We start from the raw sequence: 21,101 nt of genomic DNA, 5'->3' as shown, positions 1-21,101 counted from the left end.
AGGGTTTAAGGTTTCTGTACTTGGGATCAGAGGAGAACCACAAGAGGGATAAGGAAGGTGGAGGAAGAAGAAAGCTTCCATGGGTTATGTGAGTCATAAAATAATGGCCATCTTGGTTGACTAATTGGAGCAGCCCAGACAAAACATGGCAAGTTATATTATATGGGGTTACTGGCTGGAAAATAGAAATAATAGCATAGAGGATAGACATCTGCCCAGCTTTTGTGCTGATTAAGGCTTATTGTAAATACAAAGGATGTGTGTGTCATTTATCTGAAAACTAAACAGTCAAAGGTGGGGCAGAGTTTCAACAACACACCTATCTATGTATGCACCTGTATTCACACAAATATGCAGGCACACACATATGCACATGCATGCATATATGTACACACCTACACTTGCACATACACACATATATGCACCTACATGCAAAAACACATGTACATATAGGTGCATTTGAATATGCACAGACATCTATATTCACAGGCTTATATACACATTTGCATGTGTACATACTCATACACCTGCATGTGCACACACACATTTGTGGGAACATAATGGCCCAGGAGCACAGAGGAAGGGTTGAGACAGCTTTAATCCCAGAAACCTCAAAGACAGGATGGCAGAAGTTGGACTCTCAACCTGGCTCCAGAAACCAGCTCTCTCACCAGTAAGCCTAGTAAGACTTTACTGCTTGTATAGATATCACACTGCCTTCCTTGTTTGACTTTATAAGGTTCTCTTCCTGGACCCTATAGTCCCTGAGTATGCAAATGAAGTGTCTTCCAACATTCGGTCCTGGCTAATTGTACATAGTCACACAAACTTTGCCCCAGAGACTGGCAACTTCTCTAGGGACATAAATACACATTTTTTCCCTCAATAAACTGAAATTAGTTATCTGAAGCTATTCCTCTCTCTGTGTGTGTGTGTGTGTGTGTGTGTGTGTGTGTATTTATCCACACACCACCTACCAATATCCTGCCTGCACCCACTGGCACCTGGATAAGGTTCTCTCCCCCTAGTCCAGCCATGTGCACCCTGAGGGAGAGAAGTAATACCTAGGATGGCATCTGGTACCCAAAGACATTCACCAGCATACAAACATACACAGATGTCACCTGTTTCACGTGTGCATGCATGTGCACGCAGGCACGCATGCACACGCACACACACACACACACACACACCCCTGTATGCACACATACACACCCTTGGTGTATCACCATGTACACACACTCCTGCATTTGCACACACTCATGCAAAGTGACTAATGATGGCAGGTGCTAAAGAACAGAATGATGATTTCAGCTCTGTCAGTCATTGAAAATTACTATGAGTGAAGTAAACAAAAGTAGAAACCCTTGTGTACAGTGTTTTGTGGAGAGTGTCGACATAGATAGTTGCCTCCCTCTTTAGTGCAGGAAGTGTAATGAAGAAGCTTCAGGCTATTGGTTTTGCTCACCACATGCCCACAGTTTTTATCACACCACAAGTGACCAATTCTTTTGGCTGCTCACCCCAAACCTTCTGAGATGGCTAGTCCTAAATGTCAACTTGGTAGGTTTTTAGATCAGCCTAGAAACAAACCTCTGGACATGTCTGTGAAAGTAAATGGGTGGGGGGATTCTAGGTGGTTACGATGTGCACATCTTCCTCAAGTTCTGGTCACTCTAACTTCCACACCAGGATGGACTATATCCTCAAGCTATGAGCAACCCCCCACCCCCAAAACTATCTTGTTTCTTGTTGTCAGATATTTGGTCACAGAAATGAAAGAATTAACTAACACACCTCAACAGCCCTCCCTTAACTTCATGGAAGGTCTGACAAACGTCATACTGTGTCAGATGCTCAATGCCTCCTTCTAGCCTCTTCCGGCACTGATACTCACTTCCCCTTTTTCTCTTTATGAGTTCAGATTCAGAGAGTAGAGAAAGTAAAAGCTGATGTTGCCAGCAGGTTCCAGCATTGAAGGACAGCACCAATGATGATTGTCTCCATGGAAGCGAACAAGAAGCAGCAGCTAGGTCCCCTAGGTAATTCAGGAATGGAGCTTGGTGGTTTGGTGGGAGGTAGCTCCAGGTCTTACCATATTCACCTATGGCCTCCACACACAGTTATGTATGTGTACACACATAAACACAAACTTAGACATACATCACAAATATACTCCTATGTGTACCTGCACATGTACACGTACACACACACACACACACACACACACAGAGAGAGAGAGAGAGAGAGAGAGAGAGAGAGAGAGAGAGAGAGAGAGAGAATAGAGAATCACTGGCCTCCATCTGCAGTTATACATGTATGCATACATACATACATATATACTATACACACACATATTCACCTCTGGCCTCCACACACAGTTGTGTGTGTGTGTGTGTGTGTGTGTGTGTGTATTTTGAGTTGCTTTGGAGACAAGCCTGGGTCAGGAGTCTTGTATCCTAGAGAATTAGAGACTTCTCTGGGTTCCTCTGGAACCTAAAGGCTCAGTCCTAGAGACCTGACACTGGTTTTCATAGCACTAGTAAGGTCAAGGCTGGGACATGAACTACTGTTTTCTACAGAAGAGGTGATTGACAGCCTTATTGTGAAATCTCTCTCTCTTCCACAGGGTGTCTGAGGCACAGCCATAGCCTTGTGGTGTTGCATCTGCTCTCCATTGTGCTTCTGACTGGGCTTCTTGTGGCTGTTCTTCTTCAAGGTCAGGCAGAAATGGGGTTTTGCTCCTCTGGGCTGGCTAACTGTCTGTGAGAGCTGGATCTGAGCCATGTTTAGGGGATTAGGAGGAAATAATGAAATGGGCCATACTATAGCATCTTGGTGTTGTCCACTCTGGAGCATAAGAGGGTAAGAGTAGGGACAAGGTCCATGTCCATTTCTTGTAGTGTAGCCATCACTGTTTGTCATTTTTTTCTCTTTAAATGTTATTAGAGAAGATTTCTATTGCAAGGATCCAGAGCAGGTTATGACACACAGTGAAGATTTTAAAATTGTAGCTTCTGTATTCTTCATGCAGGTTTTAAGGGCCCCAGCTCCTCAGGGAATGAGAAAATCTACAAGCAACTGATGCAACTGGGGACTGGAGTGGGTAAGTGAGCAGAAACCAGGCCTTAAGGAACTGAGGTCTCCTTCTGAATACACTGTGCTTGAGATATTGACCCTCTCCAGACCTCAGTTTCCACTCCTGTGGGGACTTGATGTCTCAGTTGGTAAAGTGCTTACTATACAGAATTCGAGTTTGAGTCACAGAACCTACATTTTTAAATGCATGGGGAATGTATGTTTTTAATCCCAGCATTGTAGAAATGCAGACAGATGGGTCCCTGAGACTCACTGGCCATCCAGATTAGTGCACGTATATACCTTCACACACACACACACAAATGCATGCATGCATACATGATAAGTAAACAAATTAATGGGAACACAGGACAACAACCAGGGTATCATCTTATGGTCTCAGGGGGTGACACACAAAGTAGGCACTCAGTATTTCCATAAGTCATGGGGGATGTGCACACAGCAGGCATTCAGTTTCACAGTGGCCATGCACCCAGTAGTCAAGATACACTTCTGGTCTCTGGTTTGATCTCTTAAGTGCCTGTTTCCCCAGGATGTATTGTCAAGTGAGGGAGGGCCCTAAGTCTGGAGGGCTTGAGAAATTGCAAGATCATGGGCATCCAAATATGCATCTATCCTGATCCACCTCCCCCAATAGACAGCCTTTGCCGTCCTTGCCCCTGGGAATGGACATTCTTCCATAGAAAATGTTACTACATCTCCAAGTCCCAGCGTAACTGGAATGATTCTGTCACTGCTTGCCAGGAAGTAGAGGCTCAACTAGTCATTGTTGAGAGTGACGAAGAACAGGTATGCCTCATGGGGTTCTTTATCCTGGGACAGGGCATGATCATTGAGCTTGAAGGCAATAGTTGGCCAGAAAGTGTTTCTGGTTAAGGGGTCAGGGGGAATATGAGGATGAGGGGATTCCTAGCACCCTCTAAGTAGATGCACCATGTTCTGAACATACATGAGTGCTTCAGAAAACTCGTAAAGTCATCTGTCTTACTGTAACTCCAGCTCCAAAGAATCTGATGCCTTTTTCTGGCCTCTGTGGCACCTGCACTCACACATGAACCTACTCACACACAGACACATACACATAATATGAATAATAAAAAGTTTTAAAAGCAATTTAAGAGAAAAGATGCTTCCTTTACTCACTGTTCTAAGTTACAGTCAATCCTGGCCAGGAAGTCACAGCCACAGGAGCTTGAGAGAGCCAGCCACGTGGCATTCCCAGTGACAGAAATTGATGAACGCTGGTGCTTAGCTTACTTTCTCCATTTTCCTAGGCTGAGGGCCTCTGCTCAGAGAATGATTCTGCCCACAGTTAAAATGGCTCCTTCTCACATCAATCAATATAGATAACACCTGGTAGGTGTGCCAAAAAGCCTCTCTCCTATGTGATTCTCGGTTCTGTCAAGTTGACATTTGATAACTATCACATTATCCCAGTTCTGGCTAAAAGATAGAAAATTTTTCTGGTAGGGGGAAAATATTCAAGTGTATACTTTTAACCATTTCCTCTTGTGTAAATTATGTCATTTTGCTGCTAATGGGATATAGCTCAATGCACAGCTAAAAAGATCCTGGGCCTTGCTAGCTACCCTGAACCATCTGGCTCTGACACATTAAAGCTCATAGGTGAGTTTGTGTGGGCATGCTCCTCACAAATACTGGCAACACTTCCAGGAACATTTGTGGAGACTTCATCTGTGGGGACTCTGTAAGTCAGACCTCATTTGGCCACAGGATAGAGATGTAAATGGAGTCAGACACTGGAGCATGTATTAGGGGCTCCTCTCAGATATAAGAGTGAAGACTGTGGAGACACTAGGTAGAAGATATGGGCAATGAGGTAGAAATCCTACTGACTTCTCTCTTTCCCTTCCAGACATTCCTGAGTGTGATTACTAAGGATAAAGGATCAGCCTGGATGGGTCTCTCAGACCTGAAACAAGAAGGCATGTGGCAGTGGCTAGACGGCTCACCTCTGTCAGACAGGTAGCCCTGGGAGCAGGGAATATCACAGAGAGTGGGATGGGGTTGTGAAACTCTGACTTGAGCTGTCCTCCAAGTTCCTTGCCACTCCCTAGCTGCCTTAGGCTTAAGTGTCCATGATAGTCATTGCGGAGGGGGTTCAGTCTTTTAAATTCTATAATCAGAATATCACTATCAACTTGCAGTTTTTTTGAGTTGTTTAAATATAGTGTGTTAAATAGCTGGGGAGTGAAATACTTTAGCCAGTAAAGTGCTAGCTTTGCAAGAACTTGAATGTGATCCCCGGAACTCACTTTAAAAAAAAGCTGGTATCTCATAACAACATCAGAGTTTCTTGAGAGGAAATTGAAGGTTGGTCATAAGACAAAAAGTAAACAAGATGGTATTAAGAGAGCGTTGTGGGGCCTGGAAGATGATTTAGTGGGAAAAGTGTTTATTATGCAGGAATGAAGATCTGAGTTCAGAACTCCAACAGAAAAACACATTTCAGAAAATCTGGGTGTGGTAACATATACCTGTAATACTGGTGCTGAGGAGGCAAAGACAAGATAATCCCTAAAGACTACTGTCCAGCTAGTTTAGGTTCATTGGTTAACTTCATGTTCAGCAAAGACCCTTTCTTTCAAAATATAAGGTTGAGGCCAGAGCATGGAAGCATAAAAACTGAGTTTAGATTTACAGAACCCACAGAAATGGGGTGGTAGCAATCATCTGTTATCCTAGCTCTAGAGAGCCAAAACAGACAGACAGATCTCTCGTGCTCACTAGCCCAGGCAATCAGTGATGTACAGGTTCAGCAAGGAACCCTGTTCCAAAATATGATGTGGATTCAGTGTGGTGACACACCCCTTTACTTCCTACACTCATGACTCAGGGACAGGTTGAAGCCAGCCTGATCTACACAGAGTTTCAGGACATCCAGGGCTACAAAGAGAGATCTTATTTCAAAATAAATAGAGAAGAAAGAAAAAGAAAGAAAGAAAGAAAGAAAGAAAGAAAGAAAGAAAGAAAGGAAGAGAGTAAGAAAGAAAGAGAAAAATCGAGGAATAACCAAAGCAGACACTTTATTTCAACTTCTGGCCTCCACATTCAAGTGTTCAAACATTCACAAAAACATATATACAACACACACACACACACACACACACACACACACACACACACTAAAATGAATGGGGAATGATGAAGACACCTGACATTGACATGCAGGCACAAGATCATGCACTCATGATCATGGGTATCCATAAACAAACATGTACTCACACAATGTCACACACAACACACAGAGAGGACAGAGCGAGAGGAGAAAGAGAGATCTCACTGTTATCTCAGGAATAAGTAAGTGAAACATCAGTAAGAAGCATTACCTCTTTTAAGTCATCTAGTAGGTTCTGTGTAAGGGAAGTCCACAATGTGGTTCACAGACTGTAACTTTATTTAGGCTCGAATTATCATGGGTGTAAGTTTGTGTGTGAAGTATGTGGACATGTTCATGTATATGAATGAATGGGTGTGTGAACCTGTATGTACATGTGTGTGTTCATGCACAAGGCTATAAATTGATGTCTGATGCCTTCATCTATTACTCACCACATAATTCTTTTGTTTTGCATTTCATTTTTTTGGATATTATATTTATATTTCAGTTATTCCCCCCTTACCCCATTCTCCCCAAGACCCAGGAACCTCCTATCCCATCCCCCTCCTCCAGCTTCTATGAGGATGTACCTCCACCTAGCCCCCCCCACTCCCATCTCTCCACCCTTCAATTCCCCTTCACTTGGTGTTCAGCCTTCATAGGACCAAGGATCTCCTCTCCCACCTATGCCTGACAAGGCCATCCTCCCCTACAGATACAGATGGAGTCCTGGGTCCCTTCCTATGTGCTCCCAGGCTGGTGGTTTAGGCCCTGGGGAGCTCTGGTGGTTTAGTGTTGTTGCTCTCCTTATGGGGCCACAAACTCTTTTTATTTCTTCAGTCTTCTCTCTAAATTCTCCATTGATCATATCAATTGATCAGATCAGTGGTTAGCTGTGAGCATCTGCCTCTGAATCTGTCAGACTCTGGCAGACCTCTAAGGAGACAGCTATATTAGGCTCCTGTCAGCATGTACTTCCTTATATCCACATCAGCGTCTACCTTTGCTGACTGCACATGGATTAAATACCCAGGTGGAGCAGTCCCCAGATGGCTGCTCCTTCAATTTTTGTCCCACACTTTGTCTCCATATTTGCTCCCTTGAGTATTTTGTTACTCCTTCTAAGTAAGACTGAGGCATCCACACTTGGTCTTCCTTCTTTATGAGCTTCATGTTGTCTGTGAGTTGAATCTTGGCTATTTCAAGCTTTTTAGCTAATATCCACTTATCAGTGAGTAAATACCATGTGTGTTCTTTTGTGATTGGGTTACCTCACTCAGGATGATATTTTCTAGTTCCATCCATTTGCCTAAGAATTTCTCAAATTCATTATTTTTAATAGCTGAGTAATACTCCATCATGTATATGTACCACATTTTTTGTATTTATTCCTGTGTTGAAGGATATCTGGGTTCTTTCCAGCTTCTGGCTATTATAAATAAGGCTGCTATGAACATAGTGGAGCATATGTCTTTGTTATTTGTTGGGGCATTTTCTGGGTATATGTCCAGGAGTGGTATAGATGGGTCCTCAGGTAGTGCTATATCCAATTTTCTGGGGAACCGCCACACTGACTTCCAAAGTGGTTGTACCAGCTTGCAACCCCACCAACAATGCAGGAGTGTTCCTCTTTCTTCATATCCTCTCCAGCATCTACTATCACCTGAGTTTTTGATCTTAGCCATTCTGACTGGTGTGAGGTGGTATCTCAGGGTTGTTTTGATTTGCATTTCCCTGATGACCAAGGATGTTGATCATTTCTTAAGGTGCTTCTCAGCCAATTGAGTTTCCTCAGTTGAGAATTTTTTGTTTAGCTCTGTACCCCATTTTTAATAGGGTTATTTGGTTGTCTGGTGTCTAATTACTTGAGTTCTTTGTATATCTTGGACATTAGCCCTCTATTGGATGTAGGATTGGTAATGATCTTTTCCCAATCTGTTGGTTGCCATTTTGTCCTATTGACAGTGTTCTTTGCCTTACAGAAGCTTTGCAATTTTATGAGGTCCCATTTGTCAATTCTTCATCTTAGAGCATAGGGCATTGGTGTTCTGTTCAGGAACTTTTCCCCTGTGCCTAGGTATTCGAGGGTCTTCCCCACCTTCTCCTCTATTAGTTTCAGTGTATCTGGTTTTATGTGAAGGTCCTTTATCCACTTGGACTTGAGCTTTGTACAAAACGATATAAATGGATCAATTTGCATTCTTCTACATGTTGATGCCCAGTTGAACCAGCACAATTTGTTGAAAATACTGTCCTTTTTCCACTGGATGGTTTTAGATCCTTTGTCAAAGATCAAGTGTCCACAGGTGTATGGGTTTATTTCTGTGTCTTCAATTCTATTCCATCGATCTTCTTGCCTGTCTCTGTACCAATACCATGCAGCTTTTTATCACTATTGCTCTGTAGAACAGTTTGAGGTCAGGGAGGGTGATTCTCCCAGAAGTTCTTTTATTGTTGAGAATAGTTCTCACTATCCTGGATGTTTTGTTATTCCAAATGAATTTGTCAATTGCTCTTTCTATCGCTATGAAAAGTTGATTTGGAATTTTGATGGGGATTGCAGTGACTCTGTAGATTGCTTTTGGCAAGATGGCCATTTTTACTAAATTAATCCTGCCAATTCAGGAGCATGGAAGAGCTTTCCATCTTCTGAGATCTTCTTCAATTTCTTTCTTCAGAGATTTGAAGTTCTTGTCATACAGATCTTTCTCTTGCTTGGTTAGATTCACTCCAAGATTTTTTATATTATTTGTGACTATTGTGTAGGGTGTCATTTCCATAATTTCTTTGTCAGCCTGTTTATCCTTTGAATAGAGGAAGGCTACTGGTTTGTTTGAGTTGATTTTATATCCAGCCACTTTGCTGAAGTTGTTTATCAGGTTTAGGAGTTCTCTGGTGGAAGTTTTAGGGTCACTTAAGTACTATCATATCATCTGCAAATAGTGAAATTTTGACTTCTTCCTTTCCTATTTGTATCCCTTTAACTTCCTTTTGTTGTCTAATTGCTCTGGCTAGGACTTCCAGTACTGTATTGAATAGGTAGGATGAGAGTGGGCAGCATTGTCTAGTCCCTGATCTTAGTGGGATTACTTCAAGTTTCTCTCCATTTAGTTTGACGTTGGCTACTGGCTTGCTGTATATTGCTTTTACTATGTTTAGGTATGGGCCTTGAATTCTTGATCTTTCCAAGACTTTTACCATGAAAGGATGTTGAATGTTGTCAAATGTTTTCTTAGCATCTAGTGAGATGATCATGTGGTTTTTATCTTTGAGTTTGTTTATGTAGTAGATTATATTGATGGATTTCAGAATATTGAACCATCCCTGCATTCCTGGGGTAAACCTACTTGATCGTGATGGATGATTGTTTTGGTGTCTTCTTGGATTTGATTTGAGAGAATTTTATTGAGTATTTTTGTATCAATATTCATAAGAGAGATTGGTCTAAACTTTTCTTGTTTGTTGGGTCTTTGTGAGGTTTAGGTGTGAGGGTAACTGTAGCTTCATAGAATGAATTTGTTAGTGTTCCTCCTGTTTATATTCTGTGGAATAGTTTGAAGAGAATTGGTATTAGGTCTTCCTTGAAGGTCTGATAGAATTCTGCACTAAAACCATCTGGTCCCAGCCTTGTTTTTTGTTGGGGAGACTTTTAATGACTGCTTCTATTTCTTTAGGAGTTATGGGACTGTTTAGATGGTTTATTTTGGTACCTGGTATCTGTCTAGAAAATTGTTCATTTTATCCAGATTTTCCAATTTTGTTGATTATAGGCCTTTGTAGTAAGATCTGATGATTTTTTAATTTTCCTCAGTTTTTGTTGTTATATCTCCTTTTTGAGTTCTGATTTTATTAATGTGGATGTAGTCTCTGTGCCCTTTGGTTAGTCTGGCTAAGGGTTTATCTATCTTGTTGATTTTCTCAAGGAACCAGCTCCTGGTTTTGTTGATATTTTGTATAGTTCTTTCTGTTTTACTTGGTTGATTTCAGCCCTTAGTTTGATTATTTCCTGCTGTCTACTCCTCTTGGGTGTATTTAATTCTTTTTGTTCTAATGCTTTCAGGTGTGCTTTCAACTTGTTAGTGTATGCTTTCTCCAGTTTCTTTTTGTAGGCACTTAGAGCTATGAGTTTTTCTCTTAGTACTGTTTTCATGGAGTCCCATAAGGTTTGGTATGATGTGTCCTCTTTTTCATTAAATTCTATAAAGTCTTCAATTTCTTTCTTTATTTCTTCCTTCACCAAGTCATCATTGAGTAGAGCGTTGTTCAGTTTCCATGTGTATGTGGGATTTCCATTGTTTTTGTCATTATTAAAGAGCAGCCTTAGCCCATGGTGGTCTGATAGGGTGCAAGAGATTATTTCAGTCTTTTTGTATCTGTTGAGGCCTCTTTTGTGACCAATTATATGGTCTGTTTTCAAGAAGATACCTTGAAGTGCTGAGAAAAAGGTATATTCTTTTGTTTTAGGATGAAATGTTCTATAGATATTAGTTAAATACATTTGGTTCATAACTTCTGTTAGTTTCATGTGTCTCTGTTTAGTTTCTGTTTCCATGATCTGTCCATTGCTGTGAGTGGGGTGTTGAAATCACCCATTATTATTGTGTGAGGTGCAATGTATGCTTTGAGCTTTACTAAAGTTTGTTTTATGTATGTGGGTGCCCTTGCATTTGGGGCATAGATGTTCAGAGTTGAGAGTTCATCTTGGTACATATTTCCTTTGATGAGTATGAAGTATCCTTCTTTATCTTTTTGATTACTTTTTCTTGAAAATCAATTTTATTTGATATTAGAATTGCTACTCCAGCTTGTTTCTTGGGACCACTTGCTGGGAAGATTGTTTTCCATCCTTTTACTCTGAGGTAGTGTCTGTCTTTTTCACAGAGGTGCGATTCCTGTTTGCAGCAAAATTCTAGGTCCTGTCAACGTATCCAGTCTGATAGTCTACATCCTTTTATTGGAGAATTGAGTCCATTGATATTAAGAGATATTAAGGAAAAATGATTGTTGCTTCCTGTTATTTTTGTTATTAGAGGTGGAATTATTTTTGTGTAACTATGTTCTTTTGAGGTTGTTGGAAGATTACATTCTTGCTTTTTCTAGATTGTAGTTTCCCTCCTTGTGTTGGAGTTTTCCAACACTTATCCTTTGAAGTACTAGATTTGTGGGAAGATACTGTGCAAATTTGCTTTTGTCATGGAATATCTTGGTTTCTCCATCAATAATAATAGACAGTTTTGCTGGGTATAGTAGTCTGGGCTGGCATTTGTGTTGTCTTAGGGTGTGTATGATATAAGTTCAAGATCTTCTGGCTTTTATAGTCTCTGGTGAGAAGTCTGGTGTAATTCTTATAGGTCTACCTTTATCTGTTACTTTACCTTTTTCCCTTACTGCTTTTAGTATTTTTTCTTTGTTTTGTACCTTTGATGTTTTGATTATTATGTGACGAGTGTATTTCTTTTCTGGTCTAGTCTATTTGGAGTTCTGTAGGCTTCTTGTATATTTATGTGTTGCCACCAGCAGCAACAGTTGAACTGGGTTCACCTGCAAGAGAGGCTGAGGATGGGGAAAGGGTGGAAAGAGATGAAGCCAGGACAAAGTTCTCTGATTGAGGCTCAAAGTTTAATGTAAGACCATCAAATAAAAAGGGGGAGACTCCCCCTTACAAGAAGAGTCTCTTCAGCACTTCAGCTCAGTGGGTAAGGGGTATGCATCCTTAATCATGGGTGGAGGTGTATCAAGCAAGCTCAGCAGGCAATCTATTCAACTTAACTCCTGTGGCAGACTTCTGGTCTCAAATGCAGGCAGCTTCCCAGGTCCTTTGTTATTTGGTCTCTAGTGGTAAACAGCTTATTCCAGCCTGCTCAGCCTGACAAGCTGGAGGCCTGGAGGAAGGGTACACTTATGGACATCTCTTTCTTTAGGTTAGGGAAGTTTTCCTCTATAAGTTTGTTGAAGATATTTACTGACTCTTTAACTTGGGAATCTTCACCCTCATCTATACCTATTATCCTTAGTTTTGGCCTTCTCATTGTGTCCTGGATTTCCTGGATGTCTTGGGTTTGGAGCTTTTTGCATTTTGCATTTTCTTTGATAGTTGTGTCAATGTTTTCCATGGTATCTTATGCACATGAGATTCTCTCTTTTATCTGTTGTATTCTGTTGGTGATTCTTGTGTCTATGACTCCTGATCTCTTTCCTAGGTTTTCTATCTCCAGGGTAGTCTCCCTTTGAGATTTCTTTATTGTTTCTACTTCCATTTTTAGATCCTGGATGGTTTTATTTAATTCCTTCACCTATTTGGTTGTGTTTTTTTGTAATTCTTTAAGGGATTTTTGTGTTTCCTCTTTATGGGCTTCTACCTGTTTCCCTGTGTTCTCCTTAAATTCTTTGAGAGTGTTGTTTAAGTCCTTCTTAAAGTCCTCTATCATCATCATGAGAAGTGATTTTAATTCTGAATCCTGCTTTTCTGGTGTGGTGTGGTGTTCAGGGCTTGCTATGGTGGGAAAACTGGGTTCTGATGATGCCAATTTACTTTGGTTTCTGTTGCTTTCATTCTTGTGCTTGCCTTTCACCATCTGGTTAACTCTAGTGCTACCTGCACTCACTGTCTCTGACTGGTGCCTGCCGTTCTAGTTATCTCAGTTGTGTCAGAACTCCTCAGGGTCCAGATGTCTCTGTGATCCTGTGATCCTGAGCTCCAGCTGCTCTGAGTACCATGGCTGTTCTAGGATGTCTCAGGATATGGTGTCTCCACGGTAGCAGACCAGCTAGTTATCCGTTGCTCTGGGTGCAGTGTCTTTTCTAGGATGTCTCAGGATAAGGTGTCTTCACAAGAGCAGACCAGCTATGTGTCCACTGCTCTGAGTTCAGTGGCTTTTCTAGGATATTTCAGGATATGGTGTCTGCCGCCATTCTGAGTTCAGTGGCCTTTCTAGGATGTCTTGGGATACAATGTCCTCAGGGAAGCAGACCAGCTAGCTTCGTGTCCCAGCCACAAGAACCAGGCAAGTGACAGAAGGGGAGTGGTATTCCGCAGGGGTGAAGTTTGGGTGCCTGGTGGGTCCCAGTTGTAACTCTGGGGCATAGGGCAGTGGGCAAGTGTTCTAACCTGCCACTCTGAGTTCTGTGGCCCCTCTAGGATGTCTCCGAATATGATGTCCTCATGGGAGCAGACCAGCTAGGTGTCTGCCCCAGCTACCGGTAGTAAAATTTCTTGTTGTCATGGGAAACATTCCTTGTTATACTCACAGATACCAAATGCAGGGACAGATACCATATTGTAGGTGTCACAGAAGGAAGTACCTGGTCTTGTCAAATGCTGCAGGGTCGGTGTGGGAGTGGGGGAGGTTGAAGGCAAGAACTCTTATTCTGGTGTCCATGGGAATGAATGACTATAGCTGTATTCTAGGCTTAGGACTGGTCATTATGGAACATCCATGGGGTTCTGGGGTGGTCCCTGCTGGATTTCTCCACTCTTACACAATTCAGGGACCCTTGCTTAGGCAGTGGGTGCTGCACATGGTATGCTTGGCTTTCCCACAATCCTTAAATATAACTAAGAGAACCCTCCACAGACACACCCACATGCCAACCCAATATAGGCAATCCCTAAGACTTTCTTTCCAGGTGACCCTAAGTTGAATTAAGTTGACAGTGAAAGCTAACCCTCATGTGGTTCAAGCATGAGCACCTGATTCCATCTCCTAAACTCACATAAGAAACCCAAGTGTTTTGGCATGGGCTTGTATTCTCAGCACTGGGAAGGCAGAAATAGTGGATCTGATGCTCACTAGAAAGTCAGTGTACTAAATGCATTTAATTGGCACTTATGGTTTCAGGGGGTAGAGTTCCTGAGCATCATGGCAGGAAGCATGGCAGCAGGAAAGCAGGCACAGTGCTGGAAAAGTAGCTAAGAGTTCACATCTTAATTCATAAGCACAAGACAAAGACCTAGCTAGGAATGGTATGGCCTTTTAAAACTGCAAAGCCCACCCCTAGTAACACACTTCCTTCAATAATTCCATACCTCCTAATCCTTCCCAAACCTAATATTGTACCTAATGGGGCCAAGCATTCAAACATATGCGCCTATGGGACCCATTGTCATTCAAACCATCACAATTGGTTTTGCAGTTTCATGAAATATTGGATCAAAGGAGAGCCCAACAATAAACAGGAAGAAGACTGTGTGGAATCCAGTGGCGATGGCTGGAATGATGCCCCATGTACAATTAAGAACTACTGGATCTGCAAGAAGTCTGCTATGTCCTGCCCTGAAAAATGATATGTCATCTGTCTGTAACACCTGTTGCCAAAATGACCCTGCAGGATGACTGAACTTAACCTTCAATCTATGTGTGTCCATCCCTTCCTCTGTGAAATGAAGATCTTAACTGCAGCTGTCTCTTGATTTGTCCTCTCCTTCCCTCCCTAACTCCCTCCCTCCCTCCCTTCCTCCTTCCTTCCCTTCCCTTCCCTTCCCCGCCCTGCCCTTCCCGGCCCTGCCCTGCCCTTCTCTTCTCTTCTCTTCTCTTCTCTTCTTTCTCTCTCTCTCTCTCTCTCTCTCTCTCTCTCTCTCTCTCTCTCTCTCTCTTATATTTTACACTTTCACCTTGTTGATACTGACCAATTTTTCTAGGAATGACTGGTAACCCAGTAATCCTCCTGTCTCTGCCTCCATTGGATTACCACCATTCTAGGCCTTATAAAATGTGGGTTTGAGTCACAGATTGGAGCTTAAGAGACAGTGATGATGGGGCTACTGTGTAGCAGGAAGGATCCCCAGAAATAGGGGTACTGTTGAACTGCTAGGTTGGAGGCCTTTTAAAAGACATATGGCAGAAGCTGGAGTGGGGCATAAGGAGAGGGTGAGCTGATCGGTCCAGGTGGTCCACCCATGAGGCATTAGGCACCTCTGAGTCTCAGCCAGGTCCTCGCAGCTTCCAGATAAGGGTAAAGGACAAGAAGGAACCAGGACACAGAATTCCCTTCTGTCATTCCTGGCCCCCAGCAAGCACATTCTAGAAACTGTTACATTGGGGGTCCCTGCCCTATATGCTTCTATATCCTCATCAGAACAAAATTAAGGCTGAATCCATTAAGCAAGATGCCATGCACCCCCCTGGAAATCTCCATTCCCTTTCATGTCTCTGATACAGTGACCACTTTAGGGTCCTCATGCAAGCAAAATTCTGCAACACTTTTCTTTTCACAGCTAGCATGTTTTGCTTGCCACAGTATTCCTAAGGCCCACAATGTGGAGTCTAGCATACTTTTTTCTTATTCACCCTTAAATAATATTCCACTGTGGGCTGGAACACCCCCCATGCACATATGTATCAGATATGTAGTTTGGTCTTCATGCAAATCCTGTAACAACTGGAACATGGAAGTATGTGTGTGTTGTGGGGTGTCCCTGACTCTGTATCCTGTTTGTGGATCATGTTCTTCTAACTGGGGTATGATATTGGGCCACAAAGGGAGAAGATATGCCTAGTTCTGCAGTGACTTGATGTGCCAGGGAAGGTTTGTTTTCAGGAGGGTCTCCTTTTTCTCAGAGGAAAAGGAGAGGCAGCATAGAGGGAGGGAATATTTGAAGGGAATATTGGGAGGAGGGGACTGCAATCAGTATGTAAAATGAATAAATAAATAAATTAATGGGAAAATATTCCATTGTATGTATAATGGTTATTTTTGGTTGTCAACTAACAGGATCTCCAGTCAACTAAGAGACAGGCCTATGGAGCACATCCATGATGGTGTTTTTTTTTGAAGTAAGAGGATTCTGATCTGTATGCAAGTGGAGAGGCATAGATATGCTCTCTGTTCTGGTCTATGACCAGTTGTTTGAAGTTCCTACAATAATGGGCTGTAACATGAAATTGCAAGCTAAATAGAGTCTGTCTCTCTAAAATGTTTTTGTTTGAGTAGTTTATCACAGCAACAGGAAATTTAATGAAGACACAGCATCTTTTAGGAACCTGGAGCTTGTTACATAAACTAAGCTGGCTGGCCTGACTCTCCCAGGGGTCCTCCTGTCTCTGCCTTCCCAGGTGTTGGATTATAAGCATGCCTGGCTTTCCACATGAGTTTGAGGATTGGACTTGACTCCTTGTGTTCACATGGCAAACACTTTACCAGATAAGCAATGTCTTAGCCTGAGGATATGGGTCTTTACAGAATTCATGATGTGTAAGCATTTTCTCCCATCTGTGAGTTTCTCTATATTCCTCTTCCCAATTTCAAGGAGAATGCTGGTAAACATTTTTGAAATATGAATGAGGCTCACTATGGTTTCCGTGTGTGCAGGTTCATGTGCCCATGTATCCAGGCCTATTCCGCACCCTTCGCCTGTGAAAGAGACATATGAGGCAGTGATCGGGTGGTTACTACAGCGAGGCTTTATTCTTGTATCAGCAGAAGTGGAAGACCCCAAGCCCGGAAAAGGCACTGCTTATATGCACCCTAGAGTGGCATGTTCACTTCTGATTGGCTGTTCACTCATCACCCCATATTACGCCCCGGGATGGGCAGTGGCTTGGTGCGCTTTTGCCTTTTGCACCTGCACAGTTAGTTGTTTACTTGTGGAAGCACCGGCTGCCCGCGCCATCTTGTAATGGCAAATGTTGTCACCACTCGCTGCAGCTCCCTACACAGGCCAGCTGGAAAATCAAATGGGACCCTTAGACCCTGTTGAGAGGACTGAGATGTGAGAGAAAATAAGGAGGCACAGCAAGTCAAGAAGTCTGATTAAGCTGGCAAAATTTTTATTGTTCACACAGGTTATATACTCTGAAAACAGGATATGGCAAGGGATAGGAAAGGAAAGAGTGCTTTGCAGGTGAAGAAAGCTAGCTGCAGCTGCAGGGTCTAACTAAGTTATTTTCAAAAGCCTTTCCATTACCAGGGGTTCTAAAAACCTTTATCTAGCAGGATGTTGGCTAAATCTAGAGATCAGGAGGAAGAGTTACTAAGGTGGGTTGCTATGAGGCCTTGTTTGAAGTTCTGAGAACTGACAAGTGAGTTGTGGAAGGTAAGCAAAAAGAAGAATAGTATCTAGGAAAGCCAAGGGTGAGTGTTTGCCAAGAGTAAGGCCTTGCTGTGGCTTCCCACATCTTCCCCTTCATTGTATAATAGAGCACTGGAAGCATGGAGGGGGAAATAGAGGACTGGTCCCCTTTGAATTTCAGGCATTGCGCTGAAGGGCTAAGCACTCCTTGGTTGAGGAGGCCAAGCCCCAGCCTCATGGGTGCTTTTTTAAGGGGATGGGAAGTGTGACTTATGTCAACCTGTATGCAATCAGGCATGCTTCTCAGGATCCTGTCTTTGAGCACAAAGAAAGAGATATCCCTGCTGTACTATGTCCCAAACCCTCAGCATCCCCCTTTACAGAGGAGGGTCAATGGTAGGATGTCCCATGAAGGTAGCCTCTCTAGAGAAATTTTTGGGGGTGTTGAACTTTGAAGCACTCCATTGAAGCTAGTGCTTGACAACTTCTGGAGTGGGTTCATTATCAGAGTCCAATTTTAGGTAATGGACTTGGAGTGGCTTGGCCTCCAGGTTGTCTACCTGGATCTTTATGAGAGTAGTAAGGCAAGAGAAGGCCCAGGGGCCAAAAGAAATGAGCAAGAGAAGGCCAATGAGAAGTCCAAGGATAAAAGGCAGCAAGGTAGAAAGCCAAGGCGAGGTAGAGAACCAGTTCTTATACCAGTTCTTGCTTTTTTTTCTCTAAGCCCTCTCAAACTCCGCACATGCTAGCTTTTACCGCCCCTGATTTATCTGCAAAGAAGCAACACTCTTCCTTTAAAGTGGCACAGAGTCCTTCCTGTTAAAGGAGCAAGAGATCTAGGCCTCATCTATTCTGGAGGACAACTTCAGCTAAAGAGGAAAGTGACTCACTAAGGGCTTCGCTGCTCTGCTCTAGTTCTCTAACATCTTGATCAATGATGTCACTAAGCTCATAGTCGTAGTGGTTGGAGAGGACAAGGGAGGAAATTCCAGTTCCAGCGCCCACTGACCCCAGCCCCAACGGTCACTGCAATGATGAGCTCTCACTTTTGTTGGAAGAGAACTTCATCGTGTCTTGAGGGTGAGGTCCAGGAAAGGTGCTCCTCTTGGTTCCATAAGTGAAAAAGTCATCTGAGGAGTAATAGGCTAACCACAGGAGAACCTGTAAAAAGGTCTTTTAAAGTCTTAAAAGTAGTAAGGTGTATGCATTGAGTGAGTCCAGAGAAGCAGGGCTACCACATATCCTGAAGAGGGATAAGGTAAAAGTCACCTGTAAAGTTAAAAGAGGTTTAAGTCTGATTATAATGCAAGCAAAGGTAGGAGGCAGCTTGTTCTTGGGAGAGGTGATGAAGGTACCAGATCCTAAGACCATCTCCAAAGAAAATCTTTTAAAGGAGGAATGTTGCCAATGGCAGGAACTATTTTCTGTGGAGAGAGTAAAATTATTATGGGAGATAGCAATTCCTTCATAGAAAGGAGGGGAAGAATGATAGTAAGGCCAGCAGTCTTGCCTGAGCTCTGGGCGAGAATCACTGATGGCAGTAAACATCTGTTCTACAAGGGAAAAGACAAGGTGTGAAGAAGAATGACAAGAAACTGTTGTTAACGAGGGAGTCGACTCTGGCATGGCATGATCCTGTGAAGGAGAAGCGGGAGGAGGAGGAGGAGGTTGAGAGTTGGACTGTAGGGCAGGTTGGTGAGAGACCAAACCTGGATTAAGTCTTATGGTGACAGAGGAAATTTTATGCAGGATTTCTTTGAGGAGTTTGCTGCAAAGGGATGATGGATGTTAGTCAATGGCCGTAAATTCTGCAACCTAGTGGCCTATCTGGACTGAACTCAGGATGGCGGGCTCCGGAGGCTCTGGAGGCCCCATTGGGCCTGGGGCCTTAACAGGAAGAGTGCTTTCCAAGGTGGCTCCGAGCATGGACTTTGACCACAGCTGCTCAGACAGTGTTGAGTACTTCAACTTTGGACCCTTCAAAACAGTGCATCGCTGGAGGCGCCTCCCGCTCTTCGACAATTTGTGGGCACCCGGCACAGCAAACACAAAGTCATAGCATATAAGGATGCCATCTATGTGTTTGGTGGAGACAATGGAAAGACAATGCTCAATGATAATAAAGGGTCTATTGTCTTTCTGGGGATCGAGGAGGCAGTGAGCTGTCTCCTTCAAGCGGCTAACAAAACTACTGTAAGTTTCCTCAGGACCCTGTCTGATCTTAGTCAATGCTCCTGAAGCAGTATTCTTAGGTGGATGTTTCCTTCAAGCTCCCACTGCTGCTTGGCAAACATGAACCAAGAGACCAGGTGTATAACATCTCTGGTTATCAGGTATGTTGTAAGGTGGTTCGCCCATAAGTTTGGCAGCTGTCCAATCACGGCTATCAGGGTTTTTGGCGTTATGATGGGCCAGATTACAAGTTGCTTCTTGAAATTCAGATTTCCATAATGAGTAATCTCCCTCTAGTGCGCCATGAGCCAGCTGAAAAAATTCATTTGGAGTTAACAAAGCCTCAGTAGAGGCCTCCAGTAAGGCTAAGATATAGGGGGCCATTGGACCATAAGATGGATGCATAGCGTAGCACCCAACACACTAACAACAGCAGCAATGGCAGGAGGCTTGGGAGACTGTTCTGGGAGTTTTATTCACCCAAGGTAAGGCAACTGTGATGAATCAAAGAAACAATTCCACTCGAGTCTAGCTCAGTGGACCTGTGACTTTGTCGGAGGCACTTATAAAAATGAGTGGGTCAAAAGCACCTTGACAGTTTTTATTTAAATTAACATACTAGGTATTAGATATCATGTTGGAATTTTCTAACAAGCTGTTTCACTGGGTTTTACTTTCCAGAGGAGCCGTCTCCCTCTTCTGACGATCTTGAGTACCAGGCAGCTCTCCCTTAGCTGAATTCTACATTGTGTGATTTAATGTCTCCTATGAAAATCTATGGGTAAATTCATCATTGGTAAATGCATGAATCACTTGGAGTTTCTTCTATATCATTCCACCTGTTAAAGGCATTAAACATCTTTTATAAAGCTCTATTTAAAATCATGTGCTATAGGGAACTGAATATTCAGTGTCCTCCTGATTTATCACCAAATTGGATCTGAGGCCTCTATCCAGGAGCTGTTAAACCAGTAAACAGTTAAACCAGTAAACAGTTCAGAAGGCATGGCCAGAAGGAAGGGCTCTATAATAGACATTAGACAAGTTTTAAATTCATCAGCCATTCCAAAATACCCAGAGCTCTAGGGCTTCTCTTCTGTTGGCTACATGTTCCCTTAGCAGTTCCACCATGTTTTAAACCATTCCTGGCTTGTTAGATAGTAGCAACACCCTTCTTTCAAGTAGGCACACAAGCCCCTTTCTTGTCACTGGATAGAATTAGCCTTTTAAAGGGTTGGAAGGCTCTATTCAACTTCACAAAACATAAATACATATATATTGACAACTTTTTATTTGGATTCATAGGCAGGTATAGTTAAAGAAATCAGGTAATATTTTTTGTAAACCTATATGTTTTCAAATGTATCAGAACTAGTAAAATTCTTTGTCAGAGTCCAATCCTGAGGAGCCATCATGGCTAGCCCTATAAAAAGCATAATGAACAATATTATCAGGAGACCAAAAGGAGGGAGGGCCACCATTATCCTCATCTCCAAATGTCCCCTGCTGAATTCCTCAATTTTCTGCAGTATATAGACCTGCTGACATGCAGATTTACAACTTGATCAGAGATGAAGAACCAGTCTTCCTGTCTCTGAAAGGACTGAGGACTGATCTGGGTGAACTTTTATAGTCCAGATCTCCTGGACAGGTGGCATTGCTTTCTTTACCCAGGCATGGTGGGTCCACAGGATGGCACCT

General features: G+C 42.8%; 1 protein-coding gene across 1 annotated transcript; it reads left to right on the top strand.

Moving 5' to 3' along the window:
* Positions 1-1,937: 1,937 nt before the first annotated feature.
* LOC143437493 (CD209 antigen-like protein C) lies at positions 1,938-14,655 on the top strand. The gene is made up of 6 exons (XM_076922274.1): positions 1,938-2,042; positions 2,630-2,719; positions 3,035-3,106; positions 3,737-3,888; positions 4,976-5,085; positions 14,354-14,655. Exons 1-6 carry the CDS (start codon positions 1,991-1,993, stop codon positions 14,502-14,504), a joined length of 627 nt encoding a protein of 208 aa, XP_076778389.1. The 5' UTR covers positions 1,938-1,990; the 3' UTR covers positions 14,505-14,655.
* The last annotated feature ends 6,446 nt before the right edge of the window (positions 14,656-21,101 follow it).

This window comes from Arvicanthis niloticus, chromosome 24 (assembly GCF_011762505.2).
Source record: "Arvicanthis niloticus isolate mArvNil1 chromosome 24, mArvNil1.pat.X, whole genome shotgun sequence".
Lineage (NCBI taxonomy): Eukaryota > Metazoa > Chordata > Mammalia > Rodentia > Muridae > Arvicanthis > Arvicanthis niloticus.
This window is presented reverse-complemented; position numbering and strand designations above follow the sequence as displayed.